The sequence below is a fragment of the Streptopelia decaocto genome, assembly GCF_964273445.1.
Source record: "Streptopelia decaocto genome assembly, chromosome: 13".
NCBI classification, from domain to species: Eukaryota; Metazoa; Chordata; class Aves; order Columbiformes; family Columbidae; genus Streptopelia; species Streptopelia decaocto.
The window spans coordinates 17321669-17349422 of record NC_138668.1 but is presented as its reverse complement, the minus strand read 5'-3'; the positions used below and the strand labels follow the sequence as shown (position 1 = coordinate 17349422).

Here is a 27754-nt window from a genome sequence, read left to right as displayed (position 1 = left end):
ATGAGTTGTCCTGAGGGCCACCTGTCTCACTGGTAAAAACTGAGGCAAAGTAGGTATTAAGTGCCTCAGCTTTCTCCTCATCTTTGTTAACTATATTTCCCTCAAAGTCCAACAGAGAATGGAGGTTTTCCTTGCCCCTCCTTTTGTTATTAACATATTTCAAGAAGGACTTTTTATTATCCCTGACAGAACTGGCCAAATTAACTTCAAATTGCCCTTTTGTTTCCCTGATTTTTTTCCTGCATGACCTAGCTATTTCCATAAATCCTTTTTTCCACAGTTGGTAAAGTCTCTTTTTATTTCTGATTTCATTCAGAATCTCCCTGTTTAGCCAAGCCGGTTGTCTTCCCCGACGGCTAGCCTTTCGGCACACTGGTATAGCCTGTTCCTGTGCACTCAAAACCTCCTGCTTGAAGCATGTCCAACCCTCCTGGGCCCCCTTGTTTTTAAGCATTGTTTCCCAGGGTATGCTCTGAACTAGACTTCTGAATAGGCAAAAATCTGCCCTCCGGAAGTCCAGCTTAGAGGTTTTGTTAATGGTTCTCCCTGCATCTCCGAGTATTGAAAATTCTATTATTTCATGGTCGCTATGCCCCAGGCGGCCTCCAACCACTACATCTCCCACCAGCCCTTCTCTGTAAACAGTAGGTCTAGTGGGGTCTTGCCTCTGGTAGGCTCATTTACCAGCTGATGAAGGAAATTGTCCTCTATACACTCTAGGAACTTCCTAGACTGCCTCTTCTGTGCAGTATTGAGCTCCCAGCAGATATCCAGCAGGTTAAAATCACCCACAAGAACAAGGGACGTCTATTTTGAGACATCTGCCAGCTGCTTGTAGAATAAGTCATCTCCTTCACCGTCCTGGTTGGGCGGTCTATAACAGACACCCACGAGGATGTCAGCCTTGCTGAACTTCCCTCTGATTCTGGTCCACAGGCACTCAACCTTGTCACTGCTGACCTCAAGTTTAACAGAGTCGAGTGACTCTCTAACATATAAAGCCACCCGTCCACCTCTCCTACCCTGCCTATCTTTTCTGAAAAGCTTGTAGCCACACTTAGCAGCACTCCAGTCATATGAGTCATCCCACCATGTTTCTGTGATGGCAATCATGTCATAGCTTTCCTGCTGCACGATGGCTTCCAGCTCCTCTTGTTTGTTGTCCATACTGCGTGCATTAGTGTACATGCACTTCAGGTGGGCTGCTGATTTCACTCTTAATTCGGGCTTTCCATCCTTAGGCTGATCTTCGGAGAGCCCAGTTTCAATCCCTTCCCCCTTCAAACCTAGTTTAAAGCCCTCCTGATCAGCCCTGCCAACTTATAGGCTATAGTCCTCTTGCTCTCCCTAGAAGGATGAAGCCCATCTGATTTGAGGAGACTAGGTACCATGGAGTTTGCCCCATGGTCAAAAAACCCAAAATTTTGATGGTGACACCAATCCTTTTGCCACCTGTTGATGAGATGGCATTTTCTACTCCTCTCTTTATTTAGCTCCTCGTCCATCCCAGATAGCACAGGAACTGAGGCAAATATCACTTGTGCTCCCGTCCCATGAACTGACCGACCCAATGCTTTAAAGTCTTCTTTAATTATCTTGGTACTTCTTCTGTTGATGTCCTCGCTGCCAGCTTGGACTACTAACAGGGGATAATAGTCTGAGGGCTGAATTAGCTCTGGAAGTCTTCTATTAACGTCCCTCACCCTGGCCCCAGGAAGGCAGCAGACCTCCCAGTGGGATGGGTCTGGGCGACATAAAGGGCCCTCTGTTCCCCTCAGAAGGGAGTCGCCGACTACTACCACTCTTCTTTTATTTTTTTCTTCTTACAGCTGCAGTTGTAATCTGTTTTGTAGATGAGGTCCATCCAGGGGGCTCTCCAGGTGGATCTTCTTGGCTCTCCTTTGCCTGATTTTCAGGATCCAGGGCTTCATATCTATTTGTTAAGGGTTAAGGATGCGGTGATTCTGCAGGTGACAGGGACACTGCAGGAATTGGTGTCAGCTTAGCAATTTCTCAGTTCCCCAAAGAAGCTGATTTGTGCAAATTGCTGCCTTTGCTGTTGAAATTATGTCACCGTCAGGCTCTGTAGGTCACTGTAGGGCTCTGTCAATCCCTGTCAGGTTTTGTCAGATTCTTACAGGCCCTGTCAATCTCTGTTGGGCTTTGGTCAGTCTCTGTGTGGCTTTGCCGAGATCTGTCAGTCTCTCTCGGGCTCTGTCAGGCCTTGTCAGGCTCTGTCTGGCTTTGTCAAGCCTCGTCAGGCTCTGTAAGGCTCTGTCAGGCTCTGTCTGGCTTTGTCAATCCCCGTCAGGCTCTGTAAGGCTCTGTTGGGCTTTGTTGGGCTTTGTCATGCAGTGTCAGACCTTGTCAGGCTTTGTCAGGCTCTGTCAGGCTCTGTTGGGCTTTGTTGGGCTTTATTGGACTCTGTCAGTTCCTGGAGGGCTCTGTTGGCTTCTGTCAGGATCTGTCAGGCTCTGTTGGGCTTTGTCAGGCTTTGTTGGGCCCTGTCATGCTCTATCAGGCCCTGTTGGGTTCTGTCAGGATCTTTTGGGCTTTCTCAGGCTTGTCAGGCTCTTTCATGATCTGTCATGCTGTATCAGGCTTTGTCGGGCTTTTTTGGGGCATGTAGGGCACTGTCAATCTGTGTCATGCCCTGTCGGGCTCTGTCGGGCCTTGTCAAGCTCTGTCCAGGTCTTTTAGTTTGTGACGAGCTCTGTCTATGTATGTGGGGCTCTCTAGGGAATTTTTGGGCTGTGATGGGCTCTATAGGGCTTTGTCAGCTTCTGTTTGACTCTGTGGAGCCTGCTCAGGCTCTGTGGGGTTTTGCTGGGCTCTGTCATGCCCCGTCAAGTGTTGTTGGGCAGTGTTGGGTTTAGCTGGGCTTTTTTGATGTCTGTCGAGCTTTGTCGGTCTCCGTTGGGCTTTGATGCCTTCTGTCAGGACCTGTGGGGCCCTGTTGCACTCTGTAAGACCATTTTGGGCTCTGTTGATCACTGTCGCAATCTGTCAGGCTCTGTTGGGCTTTGTCAGGCTCTGTCGGTGTCTGTTGGGCTCTGTCAATCCCTGTGAGGTTTTGTCAGGCTCTTTCAGGTCCTGTCAGTCTCTGTCAGGCTTTGTCGGTCTCTGTGTGGCTTTGTCAAGATCTGTCAGTTTCTCTCAGGCTCTGTCAAGCTCCTTTGGGCTCTTTCTGCCCTACCAGGCTTTTTCAGGCTGTGTAAAGCCCTGCCATTCTCTGTCAGGCCTTGTCAGGGTCTGCCAGGTTCTGTCAGGCTTTGTTAGGCTTTGTCAGGCCTGTCAGGCTATGTTGGGCCCTGTCAGGCTCTGTCTATCTGTGTTGGGCTCTGTCACTCTTTGTCAGGCTTTGTGGAGCTCTGTTGTGCTTTGTCTGCTCATTCAGGCCCTTTCAGGCTAGATCAATCTCTTTTGGGCTTTGTAGGTCTTTGTCAGGATTTGTCAGTCTCTGTTGGTCCCTGTCGAGCACTGGTGGGCTTTTCCAGGCTCTGTTGGGCCTTGTCAGGCTTTGTCGATCCCTGTCGGGTTTGCTGGGCTTTGTCAGGCTTTGTCAGGCTCCTCTGGCTCTGTCAGACTTTCTCAGTCTCTTTCAGACTCTGTCAGGCTTTGCTTCGCAAGGTGAAACTCTGTCCAGCTCTGTCAGGCCCTGTCACGCTCCGTCGGGTTTTGTCTTGCTCTGTATGGCTTAGTGGAGTTCTGTCATTCTCTGTTGTGATCTGTCAGGAATTGTATGGTTCTGTGGGCCCTGTCGAGCTTTGTCATGCACTGTGGGGCTTAGTCAGGCTCTGTCTATACCTGTCGGGCTCTGTCAGGCTTTGCTGGGCTTTCTTACCCTTACTCAGGCTTTGTTTGCTTTGTCTGGCTCTGTCAGGCTTTTTGTGGGGTCTCTCAGGCTCTGCCAGGCCATGTCAGGATTTGTAGGGCTCTGTCGGATTTTGTCGAGCCCTGTTGGGTATTGTTAGGCGACTCTGTGCGTGAATGCATTTGTGCCTAGAAATGCTTGTCTGTCCACGTGCCCACTCCATTCATGCTTAAGCTTGAGTGAGTGCATAGCTGTGCTGTTTGTTGGAAAGGGAGCTCTGCTAGTAAAGGAACAAAGACAGTTGTAGGCAGTGCCGATTGCTGCTCCATGGTACTTCTCTGCCACGGCAAATGCTTCACAGTCACCCGAGAAAAGACACTTAGCAGTTGATCTACAAGAGAAATGAAACAGACGATGCCATAACAAGGAAGAACAGCAGAGCATCTCTTCACAAGCTTGTCCCTGATAGAGAAGCTGAGGGCAAACACTTGTGTGCCTGCGTGAGAGCAAGTGCCCGACAGAGCCCAACAGGGCCCGACAGCCCAACAGGGCCTGACAGAGCCCAATAGAGCCTGACAAGGCCTGACAAGGATCGACAGACACCAACAGGCCCAACAGAGCCTGACAAGGTCCGACAGATCAGGACAAAGCCCAACAGAGCCCAAATGGGCATGGCAGAGCCTGCCAAAGGCCCGAAAGGGTTCTACAGAGCCTGGCATGGCCCAACAGAGCAGGACAAGGCCCGACAGAGCTCAACAGGGCCCAAAGAAACCAAACAGAGTTTGCCAAAGCCCGAGTCTTTGCCGGGCCTTATCAGACCCTGTCATGCTCAGTCAGGTTCTGTTGGGCTCTGTAGGGCTTTGTCAGGCTCTGACAAGCTCTGCTGAGCCCTGTCGGGCTCTCTCAGTCCTTGTTGGGCTCTGCTGGGCCTTGTCGAGCTTTGACAGGCTCTGTCAGGCTTAGTTGGACTGTCAATTCCTGTCATGTTCTGTTTGGCTCTTTCTAGTACTGTCTGACCCAGGTCTCTATCATTCGCTTTCAGGTGCTGTCAGGATTCGTCAAAGCCTTTTGAGGTCTGTTGGGCATCTTCAGTCCCTGTTGGGCTCTGTCTGGCCCTGTGGGACTGTACCAGTCTCTGTCAGGCTTTCTCAAGGTCTGTTGGGCTCTGTCTGTTGGGCCCTGTGAGCTTTGTCAGGCACTGTTGGGCTTAGTCAGGCTCTGTCAATACCTGTCAGACTCTACCAGGCTTTGTTGGGCTCTTTTGATCCCTGTTGGACTCTATCTGGCTTTGTGGGACTCTGTTGGGCTTTCTTGCCCCTATTCAGGCTTTGTGGGGCTCTGTTGGGCTTTCTCAGCATCTCTCGGGCTCTGACAGGCCATGTCAGGATTTGTAGGGCTCTGTCGGATTTTGTCGAGCCCTGTTAGGTATGGTTGGGCACCATGTAGGCTCCGTTTGGCCCTGATGGGGTTTTTCAAGCTTTGTTGGGCCTTGTTGGGCTCTGTAATGCTTTGTTGAGCTCTTTCAGGCTCTGTCGGACATAGTATGGCCCCGTCAGGCTCTGCCAGGCTTTTTGGGGCTCTTTCACGCTCTGTCAAGCTTTGTCAGGCTCTGTCAACCTTTATTGGGCTCTGTCAGGCCCTGTCGGGCTCTGTCAAGCTCTGTGGGGCCCTATTGGGCTCTGTCAGGCTCTGATGGGCTATTTTTGTGCTCTATTGGGTTTTAACAGGCTCTGTCAGGCTTTGTTAGGCTCTGTCAAGCTCTGTTGAGCTCTATCAGGCTTTGTTGGGCTCTGTCGGGCTTTGTTGGGCTCTGTAAGGGCTTTGTTGGGCTCTGTCAGGCTTTGTAGAGCTTTGTCAGTCTCTGGTGGGCTCTGTTGGGGTTTGGCAGGCTCTGTCGAGCTCTGTTAGGTTCTGTCAGACTAACTGGACTGACACACATTGCTGCTATACTCATGAATAATTTTGTTTGGGGGTTGATTCACATGTTGGAGTAGATAAAACCTCTGCATCAGTTTTAAAATTGTAACACTGAAAATTTCTGTTATCACTTCTCTGTTTTTTCTGAGAATTGCAATTAGCTAACAAATTAAAATGAATTGGACGATGTTTTAAGAGGTCTTCAGAGCTCTCTGGTCTTTCTCTCTCAGCTGTGCTGCTCAGGGACATGCCGTGATTTGAGCACCAGACGTGCTGGAAGAGCCCTTGTTGACTGCATTGTGCTCCATCTTCACCGGTTTTGGCCTTTGAAGAGGGAAGCCAAACAGAGCTGTGAGTGAAGCAGAAGAGCTGGTGGCAGCACCCTGCACAGCTGATCTTGGGTGACAGTGCAGCTGCCTGCTGGAGTGGGCTGGACTGACTCACAGAACTGAGAAACACAAGTGGGGAGGAAGATAAGAGCCCATCTGGGATCTGGATGAGAGTTGGGCTCAGGGAAACAGGCTGATGAGGTAGAAGGGCCTATTTTTGGTGGATCTGAGGACTATTTCACTTCAATCCATCCCTATAAATTTTTTAGATAATTATAATCCAAGTGCATTGTTTAGAAGATAGAGGAATGATCCTAGAAATGGTTGAATATTTAAAGCTCTGCATTTGTTAGTGTGGGAGAAAAACAACCACTCGCTAGAAACCTGGATGCAGAGAGTTTACTTACATAAAGCAAAGAATGTAAAAGGTGATTTATTCTAACTAGGAAGTTTTCACTTGCCCATTTTGAAAAAGTCACAAAATCCAGTAAGGGCCCAGTCCTTTTTTACTCAAGCAAAATCCCTAATGGTAGTACAGCTTGTAAATCAGCTGGGGAAAAATGGTCCTTGCTTTCAAGCTTCTCAAGCATCTTAGATTTCTGAGCTTGACGTTTTCAGAGCTCTCTTGCATTTATGGGCACATCTGGTGTATCAGAAGGGTTTTCTAAAGCTGCTTTGTGGGTCTGGGGTGGACTGCATTGAAGGTAAACATCAGGGTGGTTGTTCTTTGACTGGCAGTACAATCATTTTAACAAAAAATAACAGACTGCTAAAATTCTACTCAGGTTTTTCACTGATTTATCATTATAATAAAAACCTGCAACTCAGCTGATGAAACAAAATGCAGTGAAGTGGATTATGCACAGTTATTTCATTTTGTATGTATAAATATTCAGATCCATATCTAGAAGGGACAGAAGGGACACTGTGCTCATGTAAGTTGACTGCTTGCATAACACAGGTCGTGTGACTTCTATGAACCTGTCCTATAATATTTTCTTGAACACCAAGTCTTGCTTAAGAACAATGTATGTGTTGGAGCAGTTACTATAATTCCTTAACATTTCACGTCACGGTTGAGCATATGTCCTGTGAAAATACCCCCTCTTGGATCTTCACCCTTCAGCTCTTGCGGTCCTCTGTAGTTCCAGATCCTCAGAATGTCCTTGGTTACTCCTGGTACCTCGCACGTCCTCCGACCCTGCATCCCACAGGCTGTTTCATCAGCACACAAGGAGTGTGGGGTGTCAGCCCCCACACCTTCAGACTGCTGTGCTGCAGCCTCTGCCACCTCTAGGTCTCAATTGCCAGCCATATGCAAGTACAAAAATGTCCTGGCAGAGGTAAGTGGCTGTCATAAGAGGATGAGAGGAAAATGTCGTTCTGATGACAAACCTGACAGTCAAACAGATTTTAAAAAGCTTCATGATGCTTCCTCCTCGGCATGATCCTCTGCAGCAGAGTTGCCGTGGGATGAATTACACTGAAGAATCTACACAAGCCCTTAACACGATCAGTCTGGTGTAGGGCACCATTCACAGAAAATAATGCCTGCAATAATGGATTTTATCTGTGCTTGAAATTCAGCCAACTTGGGACCTCCTCAAGGACCCAGCTGTGTCTGACGGTGTGAGCAGCCGTCAGAGTTCCTGGTCACAGCGCAGTATGAGCTTGTCTGAGGAAACGGGTCTCTGGTGTCATCAGTTCAAGTTCCCACAGAACATCAGGACTGTGTCATTCTACTTCTTACACATTTGTATTATCACTGTCCCTCAAAGACCTGCATTAGGCCAGAGTAAATCAAAGAGTCATAATTAAATATGTTCTATTTTTTAAAAAGGGGAATGGGATAGCTAAAAATCACAGGAAGATCCTTGATACAGAAAATACTTTCTTGCTGTAAGCTTCCACCTTCACTTTTGTGCTGGGACCAAAGAGGCCTCAGAAGCTCCTGGCTCTGCCATTCTGCACTTGAAAGATCTGCTGTAGCACGGCCTGTGCAGAACAAGGGCCTGGATCCACACACCAGTGCAAGTCCTCATCACATTGTTCTCTTTTTTATGAATCCCACCTCATGTTTAGTTGGTGCCTTTTTCAGATTTATTTCTTTATTTAGAATTACAGCCCTTCCCCATACTGTTAGTAAGCGGACCAGTTTTACAAAATGTTCCTGGAAGGATGAATCAGTTTTGTAAACTGTCCCTGAGAGGATGTTCAAGCATATCGTGTTCAAGTATACTTTATCTTAACAACCTAGCTTTTATCTTAGCCTAAATATGTATAGAGTGAGGACACTGCACATGATCAAAATAATTCCAAGATGTAGCAATCGATGTTGTAATCAATAGTGAGTAACCGTTACATATCTTAATGAATATATGAATATGTATGTGAATGGACTGTATAAATACTGTGTAACTTAGACTGACCAGCGAAGCCAGCTTTGGGTGCGAACCCCTGGTTTCCCAGCGCTGAAATAAAGCACCGCATATAACTACGCCCGTGGTTATGTGTCCTGATTGCTAACATTTTTGGCGACCCAGATGGGGACATCGTGGGCTGCAAGGCGGATCGCGTCTCGATCCTGCTCCGGCTAGCACCAAGGTATTCTTGGGGAGTGCATCGGACGCGACCGACCCTCTGCTGCTCACGACGGACCTCTGACTGGTAAGAAGGTGCTTTATCTGGATTAGTGGGTACCCACCTGGTCTGGTAGCCTGCTGGTCAGGCATCTGGTAGCCTGCCGGTCAGACGCGGCGAAAGCCACGCTCGGTTGGGCAGGGAGCTCCCGGGGTATTGCCTGGGCAGCCGTCCGTCAGACAGAGGGAAACCTCTGCAGGCTCGGCATCTGGTCTGGTTATTTGTGCCGCAGGCTCGGCACCTGGTCTGGTTATTTGTGCGCACCTGGTCTGGTTATTTGTGCTGCTCAGCACCTGGTCTGTAGTTCTGGTGATTTAATCTGTATTTACTGTTGAAACCGGTGATTTGATCCCGTTTATTGTTGTTCTGGTAAAGTTACCTGTGTCGTCTTTCTGTGTTAGTTATCTGTAACCTTCTGTGTTTATATGTCCAATTCAAACGTATTGCCGTCAAATTGCTTTCTGAAACATTAGAAGGAGGCTGGGTTTGGACAGTTTATGCATAAAAAGAAGTGTAATTGTGATCTGTTTGCATATTTGAACTCGGTATTTGGTTTGTGTGTCTGAGCTCAGTATTTTAGTTTGTATGTTTATATTTGGTACCAAAAGAATTTGTTTGGGGAAAAAATTACAAAATAAGAACCGGTTCTGTTACTAAAGTGCCACCTTGCTCCCCTTCAGATGCATCTGTACACATGAAAGTAAATTGAGTTAACTGTATTGCAGTTAGTGTTGTTCTGTGGATAGACTGATTTGGATCTAAAATTAATGTCAGGGATTGATGCTTGATGTGCTGTTTATTGACATCTGTAAGAAGTTACAAAAGGTAGGAGCTGAGAGATGTAACTATTGTTCAGCTAATTGGAATTACATATAAAGTTTATAATCGCAGGAATTAAATGAAGAGAGAAAAGGGCAAAAGGAGCCTAAACCTGTGCCTGGCAGCTTCTCCTTGATAAATTGAGGAGGAAAAAAAAAAAAAAAAAAAAAGGTGAAAAGCTGAGTGTCTGCTAAAGCGGTGGAAAAGGGGGGGGGGGGAGCGGCGGCTGCTAGAGCTGGAGCTACAGCTCCTCTCCTCCGGGCTCGCCGCCCGCAGGGGATGAAGCAGGGGCGGGATCACCAAACGTAATAAGCACCCCTGCGGCAGGCAGTAGGTGTGGGGGGTAACCAGTCTATGTAAAAGTTCCGTTTTTGCCAGGGGATTTAGTAATCTGAAAGCAATCGGCTGGTCCTTATTGGGAAAATCCAGATAAGGTTGCAATAATTAAGATGATAATTAAAATGCAGAATCCTGATTGGGATGATTTACAAGTGATTTTGGATACATTAATGGACCCTACAGAAAATATATGGTTATACAGGTTGCGAGGGATAAAGTGAGATAAGATATTCGGAATGGGAAAGTAGAGGCTAACGTTGGTGAGAACTTTCCAAAAGAAGATCCCCGATGGAATTATAATACAGGAGGCGGGTTATGCCGTCCCCGGAGGTATCAGGATTGGTTATTGATTAGTGTTCAAACTGCTATGCTGAAGCAAATGAATTGGTCAAAATTGTATAATGTGATGCAGGAAAAGAATGAGTCTCCCTCGGCCTTTTAGAAAGATTAAAAGAAGCTGCCAAAACCGGGATGTAAATTTTTTTAGTAGACACAGGGGCTACTTAGTCTGTACTGAATTCCTTACAGCGGGCGGTAGGTCACAGAGCTACAACAACTGTTGGTGCCACAGGGAAGGAGGAAGTACGGCCATTCCTACAACCCTTGGATTTGTGTTTTGGAAAAAAGGAACTAACCCACAAGTTCTTATATGTTCCAGACTGTCCAGTTTGCCTTTTAGGACGGGAATTATTGACCAAATTGGATGCTGTAATAACATTTGAGGATGGAAACCTGGTAATGAAAATTCCAGAATCTAAGGTAGGACAAATTCTGTTTTTAAAATAAAACCTGGTAGTGAAAATACCGCAAGCAGTGGAGGAGGCTGTGATTCCTATGGTATGGGAGACTGACATACCTGGGAAATCAAAAACAGCCCAGCCTGTAAAAGTGGAACTGAAGGAAGATGCCAAGCCAGTACAGTTGAGGCAGTACCCACTGAAACTAGAAGCTAGGTTAGGAATAGTACCTCTAATTGAAAATTCTTGAAATACGGTATTCTAGAGGAATGTGAATCAGAATATAATACTCCAATTTTTCCAGTAAAGAAACCTGATGGTAGTTATCGATTAGGCCAAGATTTGTGGGCTGTAAACCAGATCACTAAGGACATTTATCCGGTAGTTGCAAATCCATATACCTTGTTAACATCTGTGAAAGAGAAACATAAATGGTTTACTGTACTTGATCTAAAAGATGCCTTCTTCTGCATACCCCTTGACCATGAAAGCAAAAAGCTATTTGCCTTTGAATGGGAAAATCCACACAATGGGAGGAAAACTCAGTTAACCTGGACACGCCTTCCACAAGGGTTCAAGAATAGCCCAACCATCTTTGGAAATCAACTAGCCAAAGAACTCGAGGAATGGACTACAAAAGGTCATATCATGATCCCTCGACAATGGTATTTGTTGCTACAATATGTAGATGATATTCTGATTGCAACTGAGACGCAAGAACTCTGCATCCAGGTAACAATTGAAATATTGAACCAATTGGGAATGAACGGTACAAAGTATTGAAAAATAAAGCTCAGATTGCATCTGAGACTGTGATATTTAGGATGCGAGCTCTCTCAAGGACAGCGAAGGCTAAGCCTGAACAGGATACATGCTATTTGTGCTATTCCAGAACCACAAAACTTACATGAGTTGAGATCTTTTTTTTAGGAATGACAGGATGGTGCAGACTCTGGATTATGGACCATGGGTTGATCGCCAAACCTTTGTATGAAGCACAAAGGAATAAAACATTCAAGTGGGGAAAGCCACAACGTGAGGCCTTCCAAAAGCTAAAACAGGCTTTGATGCAGGCATCTGCTTTGGGCCTGCCGGACTTGAGCAAAGACTTCCAGTTGTTTGTACACGAGTGACAAAGACTTGCCTTGGGAGTATTAACCCAACGACTAGGATCCTGGAAAAGACCTGTTGGCTATTTTTCCAAACAGCTAGATCCGGTAAGTGCTGGGTGGCCGGCATGCTTACGGGCGGTAGTGCTGATCCAGGAGGTCCAAAAACTAACTATGGGAAAAAGGATAGAAGTGTTTGTATCCCATATGGTGACAACAGTATTGGAACAAAAGGGGGGCCATTGGCTTTCCCCAAGCAGAATGATGAAATACCAGGTAATTCTGACAGAACAAGATGATGTTGTTCTAAAAACTACTAACCTAATGAATCCTGCTGAGTTTTTGGGTGCAGGTACAGAAGAAGGAGACCTGGAACATGATTGTGTGGAAGTTATCGAATACACCCATACAAGTCATCCTGATTTGAGAGACACCCCGCTGGCAGGTGCTTTCGGAGTTGTTCATGTGCATGGAGCGCTTTGGAAAGAGCGGGGACTGCTCTCTTCACAAGGAACAAACATTGAATACCAGAAGGAAATACTGAACTTGATTAATGCCATTCAGAAACCATCGCAAGTTGCTATAATGCACTGTAAAGCTCATCAAAGTGGAACATCGAAAATTATTGAGGGAAATCGGCTTGCTGATCAAACATCTTGGTCGGTGGCACGGCAAGTGAGAACAATGGTGGGTCTTGTCTCCCAGAAGGTAAGAGCAATTGATTTATTACCTTCATAGCCAGCAAGAATAATTCTGGGTGGTATGTAACCACCAATGGACAAGTTGTGGTGCCAACCACTATTATGAGAGGAATACTTCAGACGGAACACCAGAAGTGTTACTGGGGTGCAGAAGCATTGGTAATTTATCTAAGAAAACAAATTATGTCGGTCCAGATGTTAACAATGGCAAAGTCTATTACAGCTAAGTGTGAAATTTGCTTGAAAAATAATCCTCCAGTAAAAAGAAAAGTAGAAATGGGGAAAATTAAGACAGGCATGCAACGTGGGGATTATTGGCAAATAGATTACACGGAACTCCCCAGAACTCGTGGATATAGGTATCTACTCGTTGTGGTGGATACCTTTTCTGGATGGCCAGAAGCCTTCCCTTGTCGCACCAACCAAGCTAAAGAAACTGTGAAATGGTTATTAAAAGAAATAATCCCTAGATTTGGGGTACCAATAGGAATATCATCCGATAGGGGGCCCCATTTTGTGACACAACTGGTAAAGGAGGTTAGCAGATGCTTAGGGATTCAGTGGGATCTGCATACTCCCTGGAGGCCCCAGTCCAGTGGACAGGTAGAGAAAATGAACCAAACCTTAAAAAGACAACTTAGTAAGGTCTGTCAGGAGGCAAAGATTCAATGGCCGCAGGCCTTACCAATAGCATTGTTGCATATCAGGATAAAACCTAAGAGCGGAATGTCAGTAAGTCCGTACGAAATTCTGTACGGCAAACCCTATGAAGCACCAAACCCAAATCCAGAGGTCCACATAAAGGGTAATCAGGACTTGTACAATTACATGTTGTCTCTTGGCAGGACACTGAATCGACTCCGATCTGCATTAGTGTGGAGTCGACCACTGGCACCTGAAAATCCAGTACATAATATAGAACCTGGGGACACTGTATATGTGAAAAACTGGAACGAAGAGCCTTTGAGAGAACGTTGGGATGGACCCTATCAAGTACTCTTGATCACGTTTACCGCAGTTAAAGTTGCCGGAGTAGACTCCTGGATACATTAGACGCGTGTGAAGAAGGTTCCAAGAGCGTGGTCATCACATATCCTAGGTCCAACCACACTCAAGATTACATTGCAATAATGCCTGGTTTGCATTACCAAGCTTTGGTTTTGGTTATACCCTGAGCTTTTGTGCTTTTGAAAATTGGAGAGGGAAGTGCTACTCTATTCCACAAGGCCCCTGATAGACAGTGGGAAAGCTCACCCGATGCATGAAAAATTTGTAAATGCAAAAATGAGACTATTTGAATGGAATTGCAAATTAGGCCACGAAGAGCAGTAGATAGTAATGAAAGTACTCAGGTACCACAGGTAGTACAAAGTGTACAAAATCAGACAGAGAACCTAATGATAGGATTAATCCGAGACTTTGCATGAGCACAAAATATCAGTAGCATCACTGCCTGCCTTCCCATACCAAAATCAGCTGAGGATCCAGTACAGTGGGGAATAATCGCTACTACCTTACCAGAAATAAACAGAACTGGTAAGATAGCATGTGAATCCCACACTAGAATAGAAGAAGTCCCAACTGAACAAAGGATAAGAGAAGGACAAAAATGGAAAATGCCAGGACACAGGGCAGATTGTTTAAAATTTCCTAAAGCAAGGTATATTATAATAGGACGATTCCACGATGTAGGATGGTGCTTCTATGACAAGTGGACCACTAAAATAGTGAATCAAAAGGTTGAACAGACCTACTGGGAATGCAAAGATCAGGATAACAAAAACATAACTGAATTATGGAACAATATGTGGACATTAAGTATTATACAATAATACCAATACAGTGAAGCAATTCCATGGTGCATACGGTGGTCCGATGTAACAGAACGAATGACAGTACCATGGTGGAATTGCTCACGGGTGATAACTTGTCAAACAGACATTAAAGAGATACCTTTGTCCATTGTCAAAGTAGCAGTGATTACGGGCTGCACTTGTCGGAAACAATTAGACTCACAGGCAGCCTTTAAAATTGGGATTGATAAAGACAAAATTGACTGTAAAGGAGTTATAGGCAGTATGGGACATTTAGTTTGGGCCTTAAGTGATGGGACCTGGACTACACATTTGCCAATGGGAGGACCAATTAGAGAAATTACTTTGGGGTTGTCAACACTATGTCCCATTTGGAAAAGGTCACCTTGGAAAAATAAGCAAGAACTATTACAGGTCAGACATAAACGAAAAATAAACGAGGATGATGTGTGGCATGAACCATCAGGCAGTGTTAAATTTAGCTGGGCACTAGAATCTTTCTTTGCACCAATTGCAGCCTATAGGAATAGAGAAATGATTGATAAATTGATCAGGCAAATGGATCGATTGGCTAGAATAACTAAAAAGGTTTTCGGGATCTCAATATACAATTACAAGCTACGACTAAAATGACCTTGCAGAATAGAATGGCACTCGACATAATGTTATTAAAAGAAAATGGCGTCTGTGGATATTTGAAAGACAGAATCGATCACTGCTGCATCCATATTCCAGACGTAACTTCAGAGGCTGAGAAAGATATTTCCAAGCTGACCCAAACACAAGTGGAGCTGCAAAAGGAAAAACAAGATGCAGAACAGAGCTGGATAGGAGCTGGATAGCTCTGTTGAATAAATTCGATTTAAGTTTGGGAGGATGGGTACATTCACTACTAGAAAGTGTAGTTGTACTTGCAATTGTCATTGTTCTTCATTGTTTGTTGTATGTAGGTATTAAGCGCATAATTAGTCAAATAAATGCTAGGAATAATCGCATTTTCAGTATCCTGAGTAGGAATTATGCTAATCCTATATTTGATAACCCTCCAGCTTATGAAGAGGCATGACTGGAACTATCACACCTGAAGGGAATTACCAATGAATAATCGAAGAAATTGATTGAGGTGAAAATGCATTGTCTAAGAATAGAAAAGCATTTTCAAAGGGGGGAAATGTTAGTAAGCGGACCAGTTTTACAAAATGTTCCTGGAAGGATGAATCAGTTTTGTAAACTGTCCCTGAGAGGATGTTCAAGCATATCGTGTTCAAGTATACTTTATCTTAACAACCTAGCTTTTATCTTAGCCTAAATATGTATAGAGTGAGGACACTGCACATGATCAAAATAGTTCCAAGATGTAGCAATCGATGTTGTAATCAATAGTGAGTAACCGTTACATATCTTAATGAATATATGAATATGTATGTGAATGGACTGTATAAATACTGTGTAACTTAGACTGACCAGCGAAGCCAGCTTTGGGTGCGAACCCCTGGTTTCCCAGCGCTGAAATAAAGCACCGCATATAACTACGCCCGTGGTTATGTGTCCTGATTGCTAACAATACTAACCATTTATTTTAAAATATTTTTAGGCTAAAGTAACCTAATAAATAATTCACAACAGTTGCAGTAAAGTAACTAGGATGTTGCTCCTTTTCCACAGCTACCCTACGTCTCTGTCAGGATAGAGAAGAGCATCTATAGCTCAAAAGCAGTGTCTGCCGTGGGCAGGGCAGGCATTCGAACAAGTTTGTTAAAAAGGCAAATGGGGTGCCTCAAATTTAATGTCATGAGTCTGAAGTATGACGGTGATTCAAATATTTGAGCGTTTATAAGTATTTCTACCCAAACACCTATTTAATGTTTTCTTATTCTGATTTTTTAACTTTTTAATAGTGTTTCCATGAGAAATATTGTATGAATGTAGTGTTGGTTTCCATATGTCATTACTTGTTTGATCGAACATGCACCCAGACTATATATTCAACTTATTATTTCCGCAAAGCTGAATTTCTAGTAGAGCTATGGAAGCAAAAGATGAGCATTTAATGGCAAATTTTAGTCTGCCGCTAATTATTTGTTAGATATTACATGCTTTGTAGTGTCTGGGTTAAACTATACTATTTTGTGTCCTAGGACACATTTTTCTAGGGAAATTTTATATTTTTTAAAATCCCTGAATATTGCTGCTTATTATTTATCTTGCATGCAATAAATGTTAACTGGCAGCACTGGAGCTACAGCATCTGCCTGTCTCCTATCCAAATTTGGAGATCCATCCTGTGAAGTTAGGTCTGACCTAGTAAATATTTAGATAACTCTAAGGAGGAGGACTTAATCGCTTTTCCATCTCAAATCAAGAGAGAGCCCTGCAGAAATGAGCTCCCAAAACAGAGTCTACGCTGGACATGGGTTGTTAAACATTTGGCCAGTTTAAAATACGTTTCGGTGAAGCTGAACCGATAAATCAGTGGCCTGTGCTCAGCTATGTCAAGTTTTTATGTGTCTGTGTTGGACAGTCAGCTCTGTAACTGTGCTGAGCCTATTTGTAAATGTTCCTGGGGGGTGAGCAATAGACACCAATTTAGATTTATCTGACTTGTTTTCAGTATAGAAGGTCAGAAAGCACAGCACAAATTCATGTTTCTCTGATCTCTTCCTTCCAATTTTGTCCTAGTAAACTCCTTCTACATTCACTCTCCTTTTAAGGTACACATTTTACAGGAAAAAAAGCTGCTGTAGCATCTGTCAGATATGTTACTAACACCACGGGTAATGAAGTCATCCATGTAAGAGTCTTATTTTTGGCATTTGGAGCCACCTCCAGCGCTGTGACTGGACTGTCATGCAGGTGCATCACTGTTGTGCAGGTGGCTTGTGTCTTAGTGACGGGGGGTCAGAGCTACACAGAAAAACAGATGTTTGAATTCAGTACATTTAGATGTTGAGATAAATTGGTCTGGGCCATTTTAGGAGACTCACAAACACAGCTGACAATGAGTAATATTTCAGTGTGTGTATGGGCAGGCCCACTTTAAAGTAATAAACACACCGTATAAAATTCGCAAACCCAGCAGCCTGCATCCCTCTCTCAGGGCCGGAGCCTCTCCTCATTTCACTTAGTCCAAAATGTAAAGGTGACTTTCTGTAAGTCTCCATTTCACCTACACAAGTCTGAATTTAACACAGAGAGCTCAAAACTGCTCACGAGCTGTGAGGAACACGAAGAGCCTGTGTCAGCATCTCACTGACCTGCTGCCCTCGCATCCCAGCGCCCGTGCCCATCGCTGCATGGAGCGCTGCGCTGCCTCCTTCGCCAACTGGAGTTAGAACCTCACAGCCCTGTATTCCGAAAGGGTTTCTTTATGACTTGAACTTCTCTCCAGATTTGGCCGTCAGTGACAGAGAACCCATATTACATTGTTTTTTCAACTTCTGTCCCATAACAGTAAGCAAAACACTCCGTATTACTACAGGCACATTCATTACTGTGTCATGACTGTTATGAGCTAGATGTTGAACTAAGGCAAAATCCTTTGGTGTTACTGGTGTATCATGGCACATCAGCTGCAGCAAACAGTCTTATTACGTTTAGGTGTAAAAGTATGTGATGCATGAATTGGAAGTATAATAGCTGAACACCCTTTACTAGACAAGTAAAGGTGTTTTTTACTTCACAGAGAGATATAAGCAATGGTAAGATAAGAATACCACAGGGAACCAGGCTTTAAGAGGCAGATTCCTCCAGGCCAGCATAGAACAAGGGAAAAGACTAGAGGTGGAAAAAGAATAATTCATCAAAAAGTTTATATTTTCTTTTCTAAATATTTAAGCAATGAGAAGAAGGCGGCTTTTCTGACAAATCAAATAAGTAATAGTGTAAGGGTTTATTCTTGTGCTCACACGCAGTAAGTGCACACCGTACTTATTGTGAGATATTTTATATACTGATTCCAGGCAAAAATGCTGTAACTTAATTTACCCTGCTGCCAAATTATATCATATAAAGGGATACACAATTCAGAAAGAAGCTGACACTTCTCCACAGATAAAGGATTTCACATGGTGTGGAACTTCGTGTGCATGGTTTGTGAGTCCATCTGGGCCAGACGCTCTATTTATCACAGCTTACGCATTTCAGTTCTGTTGTAACTAGATGAAGTGCAGTAACAGAACGGGGAGCACCACAGTCCCCGCTCCCTGTACCCCTGGTGCCTCTGAGAACTGCTGTGGCAGCGGCAGGTCCCCCTCTGAGAACTGGAGCCTTCAATGGGGCAGTTAGTGGCTCTTTTGTGGGACCCGGAGTCGGATGACAGGGTCGTTAGCAGAGGAGAGGCCCAGAGAAGCTGAGAAGCTTCTGGAATGCCCACAGCCAGATCTGATCAGACTATAAAACAGGGTTCCCACCGAAGATTCCCTGTGTGTGGTCTTGTCGGAGCAGCGGGTCTGCGGGGCCGGAGCGCTCCCCTCAGGCTGGGACGCCGCCCAAGGAAACTCCCGGGACTGGGGGCGCCTCCCTCCTCATTGGGTGAGTGATAATTCACTGGATGTGTCCTCGCCTAACCCAGGCAACTGATGGTTTACCCTGGAGCCAGAGCGCCCTGCTTTGTTTCTTGTGAGTGTGTGCATGCACACTGTGGATCCTCATTATTCTCATTTTGCTGCACCCCAATAATCTCCTCAAATTATATCCAAACCTTTATTTTATGTGATCAGAGTGCTAACTAATTGTATAAACCCCGTTTCTAGTCGGTTTATTGGCTGCACTTTTCCGGCCAGAATAAAGTCTGTTTTGGAACTTGTTGTCCGCCTAAAACTGACTTTGGGGTGCCTCCGTGACAAGAATAATAATATCGTATTAGAATGCTAAGGCTAGATGGATTTAGATAGGTAATAAAATTTCATAAAAATACAGACATAATTTCTTCAGATTCTCTGTTATTTTTGAAGTCTTTAGATACCTTTCTGGAAGATGGCATGAGACTCAACATCACTGGTTTGACCCAGGAAAAAAATCTTTGCTCTGCATTACACAAGGATTCAGACTGAAAGGTGTCTTCTGTCCCTGCTGGCCATGAAGTCTATGAAACAGAATTTTTCAATGTGAAACCTTTCCATAAAGCTTCCTCCTCGTTCTAAATATACCAGAGGTTACAGCGCGGGAGGAGGGTGGTGTCTGGTGTGTCTCCTCCAGCCGTGGAACACTTCACTCCTTCAGCCCCAAACCCTCTGAACAAGTTCCCTTCCCCAGCGCATCCCACACAAACTCCAGTATGGACCCCAGTGTCAACCTCTCCTCTCTTTAGAAGATTTTGTATCTTTTTCCTGCCTGAATTCCTCAGCTCCTTCTGCGAAGGTATTAATCATCTAAACAGATAATTATAGGTTTACCCCTTTTTAATAAAAGAGAAATTAAATCCACTGGCTTCAGCATAAGGCTCTGAAGATGGGAGTTCTGTTCCGAATTTGTTCAGAAGGGGCAATTCAACAATCCCTGCTTATCTTTTACTCTGTTGCTGTGTTAAGGTCTATGACATCAAACTGAGCTTTTTGCTGCATGTAATCCACAAAGATCCCATCAGAACTTTGTATAAAACCTGGCTTTGTTTATACACACAATAGTTAGATAGCCAAAGAACAGCTTTAATGTTTCTTAAGCCTTTGCAAAAAACACAGACATTTTTCAGTCAACTAGAAAGTCATTATTTCAGTCAAATTCAAGTATTTCCTGCACATCTCGCTGGGTTTGCATTAGCAGCAGAGGCAGCAGCACAAGCAGAAAGCGTCGGCACTTCCAGCAGAAAACCAGAAGGGTGGAGCTGCATAGATCTCAAAGGTCATGCTATACAGAGAACTGAATGTATTGATACGGCAACAAACTACAGGCAGTTTAACCTTGACTGCGGTATGAAACTGGTTATTTTATGCTGTGTTACTGGATGGTTGTTTCTGGTGTGAAAAAATGAGAGAGGCCTTCTGGTGAATTTTCCAAGCCTGGACAGCTGTATTTTGCATACCAGTTAGCACAGGAGGTACATTTGCATAAAAGATTTGCAGCAGAAAAATACATTTTGAAATTCTCATTTTATCAATTTCAGATTCTACATCTCCATAGCTCTCCAGAATAACATGAAGCTGGAACTGCACCTGATGGAAATGTCTTCTCATCCCAGTTGCTCTCAGAGAGAACCCATGACGTGAAAACGTCACTGGAATACATGCCTAGTAGTCATTGGCAGCATGTTCCCTCCCTTCTGAGCACCCACAGGACATAGAATTCTGTTCATCTTCCTGGTTATGGAAATCTGTACGTTCAGGGAGCAATAAGAACAGTGCAATTCCTTGAAATAGTCATAAAGCACATATGACTTTTTGAAAGGGTGGTGGAGAGACATTAGGACAAGTCTTGCCCATCTTTTATTCTTTTATCCTTTTTTTTTTTTTTTTTTAAGAAATTATTGAATTACTAGAAGAAGCAAACAAAAGTTTATATATGTGTCACACAGGGTCAGACTAGATGACTTAAGTTGGACATCCAGAGGTCCTTTCCAACCTCAACCACTCCCTCAGCCTTTCCTCACACGGGAGATGCTCCACTCCCTCCAGCATCTTGGTGGCTGCGCTGGACTCTCTCCAGCAGTTCCCTGTCCTGCTGGAACTGAGGGGCCACAACTGGACACAATATTCCAGGTGTGGTCTCCCCAGGGCAGAGCAGAGGGGCAGGAGAACCTCTCTGACCTACTGACCACCCCCTTCTAACCCACCCCAGGTACCATTGGCTTCCTGGCCACAAGGGCCCAGTGCTGGCTCATGGTCACCCTGCTGTCCCCAGGACCCCCAGGACCCCCAGGTCCCTTTCCCCTACGCTGCTCTCCAACAGGTCATTCCCCAACTTACACTGGAACCAGAGGACAGGTCCAGCACAAGCTCAGCACAGTGTTTGCTGAGTTGCTGTCGTGCAGGAGCTGCGTACAACAGATGATTCCCCCAACTGTGAATATGCAGCATCCACACTGAGGAACTCCGACCCAAGTTAATTACCTTCATTCTCCCAGTTAAGACAAAAGAGGTGCCAATGTATTTCAGGGTTGTACATCCTATGAAATATTTCATTTGCTATATAGGTTTTCATGTAGAACAAAGCAAGTTTGCCCCTATAGAGACGTGGTCCCTACAAACACAGGACTTCTGTTTTCTCTGAATAAAACAGATTCAATGCCACTTTTTAGATAAGAAAACCTTTTTTTTTTTTCTGCAAAAACAATCTTGCACTGATAACAATTGTGAAGTCCAACAACTGATGATTTAATATTCTATTCCTCTTTTTCTAGCAATTACAAGTTGCTTGAAAAGTAAATTACAATTAATACTTGTCCCCAGTAAGGCAGTCTGACATGACGTGCAAATGCTTACACTGCCCTGTCAGTTGGTTGTTCCCAGAAGAGATGGGCTGGCAGCATGAAAATAATTAAATGCCAATAAACAATTGGCCTATTTTATGAAAAACAGACAGGCACAAACACAAACTGTTCCACTGCTTATACTAACCAACAAATGTTGAGATGTTGAGATGACTAAACACAGCAATGAGGCTGCAGGGTGGGTTCACTGACTTCCATAAACTTAATTTAACAAGTGTTCAGAACTAAAGTTCTCATTTCTCTGATGATTCTTCATCTGCATTGAGCTTCTCTCTTTGGAGCCACATCAAGGCTGACTTTGCTGTGCCATCCCCACTCTGCTGGGAGAAGCACAGGAAGGTGGCCCAGACGAAGCCGCAGAGCCCGGAGTAGGCTGTTCGCAGGTGAACGGGCACCAAAAGGAAGTTGGACAGCTGCGGCGGAAGGAGAGAGAGCCCCATTAGTGCTCCAGGCGTGGTCCGGTCTGCCACCTGCACACCCAGCGCCCCCACGGACCTTTCACTGGCCTCGACGCACCAGGAACGCATCGGATCGGGGTTTATGGGGAAGAAAGGCTCGCTGAGCTGCCCTAAAACTCACCTGCACAAAAGGCCAGTACATCAGTCCCGTCTGAAACGAAAATGAACCATTTGTTATTCTTATGGGCTTGAACCACAAAGATTCATCTTTTCTTACCACATTTAGCAAAGGCCAAAACATATTTGAGTGAAGTTAATAAAAACTGTTCAAAGATAAGTCAAGTTGCTTAACTTACAGGCTGCACTATTAAACTTCTAATCATTGTCATGAGCCGCTCTGCTAGGAGCTTCTCAAATGCATTATTCTAACTCATTTTAAATACAAAACTCTAAGCGCAGTTAAGCCTTCATAGTAACCTGACGTCAGATACATAACCACATTTACCAGATGGGTGAAAAAATGTTTAAATACGTGAACATTTGTTCAAGTCATGAATGAAAAATACCGCTGAACACTATTTATTTCACACTTGCAATGCTCCTTCCAGTTACTCATACATGTAAGGCCTTTTTGCAAAAAATAATGGATAATTTACTCATAGAACATAAGGTCAATAGAAACCTTATCTTTTGATAGGATGTAGTCGGCACTGTTTTCAGAATCTTCCTCCTTAGGAATAAAAATAATCCTTTTCTATCCTACCTACATAGTTCCACAGTGTGAAGAAAAATCTACATTACATCAGTTTCTCCATTATATTTTTTCTGCTAATCTATATTTCTTCTTGTGCCTGAGAAATCTTTACAGTTCTTAATTTGCTCAGCTCTGACGTAGCACAGATTTTTTTTCCTGTAGATGTAGAAATGCAAACCAAAACCAGCTATTTTTACCAAAGTCTTCTTAAAACAAGGAATTGTGTTTCTGAAAGTGAGAAGACTGTCACCGAAAAGTACAGGCTGAAAATTACTCCTAAAAAAGATATCTCTGTAACTAACGGTTTTAACAGGTTTTCACAAAAGTGCTGTCAACAGTATTGCTACCTAAACAGTTGTGTATGGGTCCTTCTTAAGATAAAATATAGTACAGTCCTAATCAGGGTTGTACTGCAGGGTTCTCATTCAAACAGAGACGGGTGTTCTGTACATAAACGTTGTACATTTTTCAATGGCATCACTCCGCCCATCTGGCGGCAGTGCCTGCGGCAGCCGGCCCCGGCTTCCAACGACTGCTGGTGCTTCAGCTTCCTACACGTAACCAAACAACGAAGGAAGAGAAAGGCTGTTGGAGGAAGGAATATTTCAAATATTTTATCCTTTTTTTTTTTTTTTTCTTATTTAGGAGACAAACAAATTGCTTGCCTCACCTTATAGGTATTCCAAAATTTCTTTCTACAGTCTGCAAAGATGTCCTCTTTCTGCTGAAGGATGCTCATACCTAGTGGCAAAATATTTACAACAGTCAGAAAAACTGCAAAGATTAAATGTTCGCTGTTTTGAAAAATCTCCACAGCTCTTCTCAAAATATAGCTTTGAAAGAAAAGCTGGTATCATTACAAAGTTAAAACACCATTCTGGCTACCTAACAGTGCTCCATCACCTCTCCTCACCATCTCCTGGGCTCTCTCGGGGTTGGCACCGCAGACCAGCTGAACACCCAGTACAGATGGTGCATCACATCTGTTCCATGGTCATGGAACACTGTACCAGTGCTCAGGCAGTGGAAAACAGCTGGGCAAAGTACCTGTTACATCCACGAGATACACAGAATAAGACATTCTGCACATGGCTGAGTTGCCAGAAGTGGCTCAGACCCTGGAAGGAGTTTAGGTGCCTACAGACCACTAAAGACAGTGGAAAGGGGCACCTATTTTTTTTTTGTTTTAATTTTGGCCATAATCAACATATTATTTTTTTACCTTCCCAAATATTGACATCAAAGCCAAACTCTAGAATTTACATCAGAACAGTTTCAAAACCTACTTGTTTAACTCTCCCCATACAGCATTCCAAAATTTTACATATATTTTAGTTGATCTGAACTCCTTTTGATTCTAGGAATACACAACCTCACAACAGGCTCCCACCATTACACTCAAGATCAAAAGAAAAGTGGTATGACATGTTAGACACATGCAAACTGGAAATAAATTAACTGAATTAATTTCCATCACATGAAATATCGTTTAAAGGGTTCAAAATAATAAACCTTTAAATGGTGTTTCATGTGATGAAAATCCTCAGGTGTCAAATTAAGACTCCATCTTTCTAAGAGATGCACAGCTCTTCAAAGATCACCCACTTCAATTGGAAGATGGGACCTACTTTAAGCAAAAGTATCAGACAACATGCTTTAATGAATCAATCTAAAATCAAAAGTGCATAAGCAGAGGCCCAAAGTTGCTTGGGCCAACTGAGGTATCTTTCTAGATATTTACACTCCATGAGGTTACCACCATCTCTCAGCAGATACATTATTTTGCTATTACACCATACTGCAACTCAGCTTAGGGATTTTTACTGTCCCTTTTGTGGTCCTTCAAATCCTTCTGGTGCTTGGGCAACTCTCTCACAGTCTGACACAGGCAGAGGGGCTTGAGAGTAAATGTCTGATGTTTGACTTCTTCCTTTGCTTCACTTCTCTGTGATCACCAGCTGAATGATTTCCCTGTCAGGGTCACAAAAGGCACATCTCGCGAGGCCAGGCAGAGCACCCACCTTGCTCTTCTTCACAGGAAGTCTACATTAAATCAGAGCTTTGTTTCACACTACTCGTACCTATTATTTTTCTTATTTCCCCATGTTTATTTTTGAAATAGATACCATTTTTCTCTAAAGAATCTTCTTATTCATTAGCCTATATACTAATAGCAGTATGCTGTATTTCTACCTATCCACACAGCAGAGGACGGTAGAGCTTATTTGGTGAACTGTTTCCTGACACATGCAGCGGTTTGTGTTTTGGCAACGAGACAGCTGATGTTGAACAGAGCAGAGCGATTCCAGCAGACACGGCTGGGACGACCATCGGAAGGTGCTTTGAATACGCGCAAATAACGGCGAGCGCCGGCGCCGCCGAGCCCGCGCCGCGATGTGTCCGAGCCGGTGCGGTGGCGCCGCGAGGGCTCCGAGCGCCCCGAGCCCGCGGGCCGCCCAGCCCGCACCGGCGCGCTCCGGCTGCGGGAGGCGGCGCTCGGCGAGCCCGGCGCGGGGATCGCACACCGCCCCGTCCCATTCGGGGTGAAAAGCTCCGCTGTCGGTGCGCGCTCTCAGCACTGCACCCGGCGTGCGTGCGCCGGGGCTCCCCGATCGCCATCACGGCGATGGCGGCGCCCGCACTCACCCGTGTAGAAGCCGAAGACGGCGGCGGGGGCGCCGAGCAGCTGGTCGCAGAGCACCTTGCCGAGCACGGCGGCCGGGCGGCGGCCCGGCAGCGCCCGCTCCAGCGCCCGCAGCCAGAGGTAGCTGAAGTTGCCGTGGAAGCCGAGGGCCAGCAGCGCCACCCGCCGCGTCTGCGCCCAGTCGGGCGGCTGCCCGCCCCGCCGCCGCCGCCACAGCTGCTGCGCCGCGTCCCCCGCCGCGAAGAGCCCCCCGTAGAGCAGCACGTTGCAGAGCCAGGGGAAGCGGCGCAGCGCCCCGGCCATCGCCCGCCGCCGCTTCCGCCTCCTCCCCGCGGGCCCGCCCGCCGCCGCGCCGCTCCCCCGCCCCTCAGGGCCGCACCTGCCGAGCGGCCATCGCCGCCCGGCCCGGCCCTGCCCGGGCAGGCCGACACCCCCCGCCGGCCCTGCGCTCGGCCTCCCCGCGGCCGCGCCGCTCTCCGGGAGCGCCGGGCACCCGGGGCTCGGTTCGAGCGACTATGAGGTCACTAGGAGGAAGGAGGGCACTGTGTCTCCCGGGCTTTGGTCTAGACGCACCGTGCGGTATTGCTGCAACAATTAAGTGAAGACTGGGCACTGTTTGCTTATTATTTTTTTAATTATTTCCTTGTTGCTTGCTTATATGAGCAGCTGAGCACCTTATGGCTTTCTCTTTTTGATTTTGCTGTTGTTTTGCAGCTGATGTACGCCTGCAGTTCCTGGACTTCACACTCCGCTATTGTGACAATTCAAGGAGAAAGCTGGCAGCGGTGTGTGTTTATTGAAGGGACTTGTGTGCACAGCTCTGTACACACAGCCCCTTTACCACAGAGCGGATGTGAGATTACGGCTGTGGGTCTTGCGTGCTGCCTTGGCCATGGAGCGCGGCCGCGAGCTTCCTCTTGGTCCTGGCCATGGGCCCAGGCTGGACCCAGGGAACCATAGGAGGTACTAGTTCAGTCTGTGTCCTCGTAGTAACTGGAATTAATGTGTTTGAAACTATTGTGAAATCTTGCAGGAATTGCTATAAATAGGGATGGATGGCTTGTAGATTGAAATATATTTTAATCACAAAGTAGTGATAGAGGGAAATAACTAACACTTTAAGGGTGCCTAGTTTAGAGCTTTATGTAACCAATTATGTTAAGAAAAAACAGAACCTCATTGAATGTCAAGGTAAGAAATTTTACAGCACCTAGATGTAAACTTGAGGAGACGAGATAATGAAGATTTACAGCAAAAAGGGGGGAACCAGTCTGATTTCAATCGACTTGGCAGCTTGGGTTCCAGTCAATTCAACATAATGAGTAAAAAGTTGGCTGTGATGAAGCTGAAGGAGCCTTCATCCAAAGAGCCCTCCTCAAGAGCACCAGCTGGCACTGCGCAGGCACAACAGGGGGGTCAAGGAGGAGACTGCGGAAATGATTACCTGGGACTCATTTTAATAAGAAGTGGGGAAAGGTTGTGAATACGTATAGGTGTTCCTGGGGTTATTATGAATATGTAACACCTTACTGTATGTAAACACAACTCTTATTGTCAGAAGGTGCGCATGAATGGTGGAATGATCCCCTTTGCGCCCGACGTCGAATAAACATACCTGCTTTATAACCTTGCGAGTTGTAAAGTTTTATGACTTTATAGGTTGTAAGTTTGTTCCCGCGCGTCACAGAGCCAGCTGCCCAGCGCTGAGACGCTGCGAGTGCCCAGGAGCTGTGCTGCCGCTTGTCGGCCAAACGCACAGACACGGCGGGGGAGAAACAACATCAGTGACCTGTGCGAGTTGTGCTCTTAAATAACATAAATGGAAAAAAAAAGAAAAAGAAAAAAAAAAGAAAAAAAAAGTACCGCAAAATAGCTCCTGCTTGAAAGAACAGAAATAAAGCTCTGCAAAACAGGGTTTGGCTGTCTGGGGAGTGCCTGTCCAAAAGGTTTTGGTGCCACTGGAACAAGCCATGCAGAGCGAGCTGACAACACCGGGAGGCAGCAGCAAGGCCTGTGAAGGCCGGAGCCGCTACTGGGCTGCACGACATGCAGCTGCGGGGATTCGAACCCACGGCCCAGCCACCGCGGCGCAGCCCTCACTCCTCAGGACGAGCCGGTGGCGGGCGAGGCCGCCCTCACTGCGCAGGCGGCAGGGCCTGTCATCACCCGTGTCGTTCTCCAGGACTGCTCCACCAGCTGGAGCGGGGGGGCGGGAAGCGGCAGCGGGCTGCGCGCCCCCCAGCCCTTGCCGTCACGGCGCGCGGCTCCCCTGCCCCGATCCCCCCCCCGCCCGCCTGCTGCGGTGGTGTAGGCCGC

General features: G+C 45.6%; 1 protein-coding gene across 1 annotated transcript; it reads right to left on the bottom strand.

Annotated features, from left to right (window-relative positions):
• Positions 1–19859: 19859 nt before the first annotated feature.
• Positions 19860–25815, bottom strand: MPV17L (MPV17 mitochondrial inner membrane protein like). The gene is made up of 4 exons (XM_082064345.1): positions 25441–25815; positions 23465–23535; positions 22222–22251; positions 19860–22055 (listed from the first exon to the last, which is right to left on the bottom strand). The coding sequence occupies exons 1-4, from the start codon at positions 25739–25741 to the stop codon at positions 21876–21878; spliced, it is 582 nt and encodes a 193-aa protein (XP_081920471.1). The 5' UTR covers positions 25742–25815; the 3' UTR covers positions 19860–21875.
• Between the last annotated feature and the right edge of the window lie 1939 nt (positions 25816–27754).

Coding starts and splice junctions, on each gene's coding strand:
- MPV17L (XM_082064345.1), bottom strand. CDS start 25,741: ATGGCCGGGGCGCTGCGCCGCTTCCCCTGGCTCTGCAACGTGCTGCTC. Junction 22,252..23,464: donor AATTTTGGAATACCTATAAG/GTGAGGCAAGCA, acceptor TTTTCGTTTCAG/ACGGGACTGATGTACTGGCC. Junction 22,056..22,221: donor TGTACTGGCCTTTTGTGCAG/GTGAGTTTTAGG, acceptor CTTCCGCCGCAG/CTGTCCAACTTCCTTTTGGT.